The sequence below is a fragment of the Amphimedon queenslandica genome, unplaced genomic scaffold (assembly GCF_000090795.2).
Source record: "Amphimedon queenslandica unplaced genomic scaffold, v1.1 AMPQUscaffold_10476, whole genome shotgun sequence".
Classification (NCBI taxonomy): domain Eukaryota; kingdom Metazoa; phylum Porifera; class Demospongiae; order Haplosclerida; family Niphatidae; genus Amphimedon; species Amphimedon queenslandica.
Window position 1 is genome coordinate 689 of NW_003549260.1, and position 4,306 is coordinate 4,994.

The following is a 4,306-nucleotide window of genomic DNA, read 5'->3' on the forward strand; positions in this document are numbered from 1 at the left end:
CCACAACATTCTCATGCCATGGCAGTAAGTCATGTCACATGTGAATGTGTAATTTTATTCTTTTCTTCTATGATACCATTGTGATTCTTTACTAAACTGTGTTATTCACAATCTTTCAGACAGTAAGTCACGTCACATGTGAATGTGTAATTTTATTTTTTCTTCTATGATACCATTGTGATACTTTACTAAACTGTGTTATTCACAATCTTTCAGCCAGTAAGTCACATCACATGTTAATGTGTAATTTTATTCTTTTCTTTTACAATACCATTAATATCATTCTTTACTAAACTGTGTTTTTCACAATCTTTCAGCAAGTAAGTCACATCACATGAACAAGTAATTTTTTTTTCTTCTATGATACCATTGTGATTCTTTACTAAACTGTGTTATTCACAATCTTTCAGAGAGTAAGTCACATCACATGTGAATGTGTAATTTTATTTTTTTCTTTTACAATACCATTATCATTCTTTACTAAACTGTGTTTTTCACAATCTTTCAGATAGTAAGTCACATCACATGTGAATGTGTAATTTTATTTTTTCTTCTATGATACCATTGTGATACTTTACTAAACTGTGTTATTCATAATCTTTCAGCTAGTAAGTCACATCACATGTGAATGTGTAATTTTATTCTTTTCTTCTATGATATCATTGTGATTCTTTACTAAACTGTGTTATTCACAATCTTTCAGCCAGTAAGTCACATCACATGTGAATGTGTAATTTTATTCTTTTCTTTTACAATACCATTATCATTCTTTACTAAACTGTGTTTTTCACAATCTTTCAGATAGTAAGTCACATCACATGTGAATGTGTAATTTTATTTTTTCTTCTATGATACCATTGTGATACTTTACTAAACTGTGTTATTCATAATCTTTCAGCTAGTAAGTCACATCACATGTGAATGTGTAATTTTATTCTTTTCTTCTATGATATCATTGTGATTCTTTACTAAACTGTGTTATTCACAATCTTTCAGAGAGTAAGTCATGTCACATGTTAATGTGTAATTTTACTTTTTCTTTTACAATACCATTATCATTCTTTACTAAACTGTGTTTTTCACAATCTTTCAGCAAGTAAGTCACATCACATGAACGAGTAATTTTATTTTTTTTGTATGATACCATTGTGATGTGTTTTAGATAGTAAATAATTTTTATCCAACAAATTCCAACGTCATTATTATTTTTTAGGATACAAGTATGTATGCTGACTGCAGGGAACATTCCAATTTTAACTTTTACTATTATTTATTTCTTATAATGATGTTAATGTTTATGTACTAATAGGTGCCTATGAGAAAGCTCTCGAAGAACAAGGAAGTGCTGTTGTAGCGTATGCTCGTCTTATGTTACTGGGATCAGCTGGTACTGGCAAGACGTCTCTCAAGCGTTCATTAATGGAAGAACCTTTCAATCCTCATACTACAAGCACCATTGTATCTGATGTATCCTCTGTACGACCATTTGGACACAAGTGGCAAACAAAAAGAGGAAATAAATGGAGAGAAGCCACAGAAGAAGATGAAATTGAAGAACTTGCACATTTGTTTAAATCTATTCCATGTGCACCCTCACACCATGCACCTGAATCAAGTTTATATCACGCCCTTGATTTAGTTGAAACCAGTGCAAAAGCTTTAGATTTAACTACAAAAATGCATATTAACAAATTGCTTAAAGAAGTTTATGTACATAAAACAATAGAATCACTTGATCAAGTTAGTCACTCATAATTAACATGTACCCTATTTTATATCAATTTTTTAGCCATTTCTTCATATATGGGATTGTGGTGGTCAGCCAGTGTTCCTTGAGATTCTCCCAGCCTTCCTCACTCCTCGTACAATGTTTCTCCTCCTGTTTGATGCTTCTATGGATTTCAGAGAAAGATGGCAGTCACGTCAGAATACTCCTGATGGTGAAGTGCTGTTTGGTGAAATAGTGAATGAAAGCACGAGTGATCTAATGGCCAAATGGATGTCTACAATACACAGTCACCTTGTGAAGCACAACAAAGATGATTCTACTTCTCCTAGTCTCTACTGTATTGGCACTCGTGGTGACAAGCTAAGTAAGGAAGAAAAGGAAGAAATAAGAAAGCAAATACAGTCCCTGTATGAGGAGAAAGAGTTCTCAGATCTCATTGAAGATGTGCTAATTGTTGATAATAAGACCTCAGGCAAGGGGGAAAATGAAGACCCAAGCATTACAGAATTACGCCAATCAATTAATGATTTTATCAATACATTAGCTGTTCCAACTCCTGTCAATTGGGTTCTCTTTCGCAAAGTTCTTCAAGAGCTTAAGCAGAATGTCATTAGTGTATCTGATGCTATTGCCATTGGAGTGGCATGTAAGATAAAAGCAAATGATGTTGCTGAAGTATTGAAATTCTACCATGAGCTGGGAGTAATACTTTACTATCCTCAAATAGAAGGTCTGAGGAACGAAGTCATTCTCAGTCCAAAATGGTTTATCGATACCATTGGGGAGGTGTTCCCACTAGAGACAGGACAGGGTAGAGGAAAAGGATGGTCTGCGTTGCGAAATAAAGGTATTCTTGTTCAAACATTCTACAAAAAAGTATGGAAGTCAAGTGGTATTGGTCCAGAGAAAATAATTAAGTTTTTAGTTCATTTTCAACTTGCAGCTCAAGTTCAAACTGAGCTTTATGATGGCAGCATCAAGCAATATTTTCTTCCAGCAGTCCTACCAGGATACACAGGTGACCCTAATGAAGTACGACCTGGTTGTAAGCTAAGAGCCTCACCTGTACACATTACATTTTCCACTGGGTATGTACCTCCTGGCTTCTTCACTCGTTTAGCAACTGCTGTTGCTTCTAGTGCCAATGTTAAGCTCAATATTGATAAAGATTATGCAGCACCTGACATTCATTCGAAATGCATTTATCGTAATCGTGTTTGCTTTTTTTATAGTCGTCCTTCTGATGATTTTGTTCTCACTAATGTTAATGAAGCTATTCAAGTTGATGTGTTGCGATATCTCCCTGAGAGTAGTCACCCTGTTCCTTTCAAAGCAGTTTGTCAAGGAATATTGAAGATATTAGATGAATGCTGCCAAAAGGTTGAAGAAACTCTTCACCATGATCATTATGCTGATCGATCATCAAGAAAAGTACAGTATGTTTGTCAATGCAGTCCTTCCAGTGATGTACATTACATTCAAGACATTGATGCTGAGAAGACAAGCTCTGATCCTGTTTACTGCAAAATGGAAAGATGCCCTCGCCGCCTAACTGATCAGGAATCAGTGTGGTTCAATGAAATGTCACAAGAAAAACAACTCCAAGAGGTATTCAATTTGTTAGTAACAGTAATATAATTTATTGTACTGTTATAATTCAGATTCCACCTTTGGAAGAGATTATCATTAAAGATGATTATAGTAAGATTAGCTAATATATATATCACTCTAAGCTATTATTGTTTCATATTTTTACTCTAAACAGAGTCGACAAGTCAAAAAATTGACTCAACTACAAATTACTCTGCCACTCAGATCAGTGAGTCCAATGATGATGATCAACATAAAGGTATAAGCACTCAGTCACTGGTTTCATATCATTTGTTTATTTTTATGATTTATAGGCATATTGACTATCAAGAATCTGGTAGATATCATACGAGTGTTAGAAAAAGGTTACTTTCAGAACAAAAAATGGTTTGATCTTGGTCTCTACTTGGGTCTAATTCATACTGATTTAAAGACAATCGAGGATAATTATCCACGAGATGCTAAGCGATGTCTCAGAGAATGTTTAGCATTATGGCTTACAGATGATATTGAAGCAACATGGGACAAACTAGCTATTGCTGCTGGTGAAGTAGGAGAGACATCAGTTGCTGACTACATTAGTGAAATCTAAATTAATTAATAATAATAATAAATTGATTATTAATGATTAATAGGATCAAGAAAAGAACTTTAACAAATGGCAGTAGTGTTAATCATTTGAATAATTAAAATGTTTTGTAATTATTAGTGGTTTCTATTCTTTTTTAGCTGTTATTTGCATCACATTAGTATACATATTTTTTATTAAGTAATTGTTTGCTCTTTTAGTTATTTTGTTTCTTCAAGTTATTGTTGGATGCTACATGTATTTAACACAATGCTGGTGAATAAGGAACCAGTTCCTGTCACAAGTAGTCAGTGTATATTGATATTTCCTGAATAAAGTCCAAATATACTTCCATGAAAGGAAAGGCATCTTGGAAATGTTGACAGAATCTTGTCTACAGTACAAACACTACACTAACT

At 33.7% G+C, this 4,306-nt stretch overlaps 1 protein-coding gene across 1 annotated transcript; it reads left to right on the plus strand.

Annotated features, from left to right (window-relative positions):
• The first annotated feature begins 1,677 nt into the window (after window positions 1–1,677).
• On the plus strand, window positions 1,678–4,077 carry LOC105315398 (probable serine/threonine-protein kinase pats1). The gene is made up of 5 exons (XM_011410029.2): window positions 1,678–1,740; window positions 1,790–3,337; window positions 3,391–3,430; window positions 3,495–3,578; window positions 3,634–4,077. The coding sequence occupies exons 1-5, from the start codon at window positions 1,678–1,680 to the stop codon at window positions 3,909–3,911; spliced, it is 2,013 nt and encodes a 670-aa protein (XP_011408331.2). The 3' UTR covers window positions 3,912–4,077.
• The last annotated feature ends 229 nt before the right edge of the window (window positions 4,078–4,306 follow it).

Coding starts and splice junctions, on each gene's coding strand:
- LOC105315398 (XM_011410029.2), top strand. CDS start 1,678: ATGCATATTAACAAATTGCTTAAAGAAGTTTATGTACATAAAACAATA. Junction 3,431..3,494: donor TATCATTAAAGATGATTATA/GTAAGATTAGCT, acceptor TACTCTAAACAG/AGTCGACAAGTCAAAAAATT. Junction 3,579..3,633: donor TGATGATGATCAACATAAAG/GTATAAGCACTC, acceptor TATGATTTATAG/GCATATTGACTATCAAGAAT.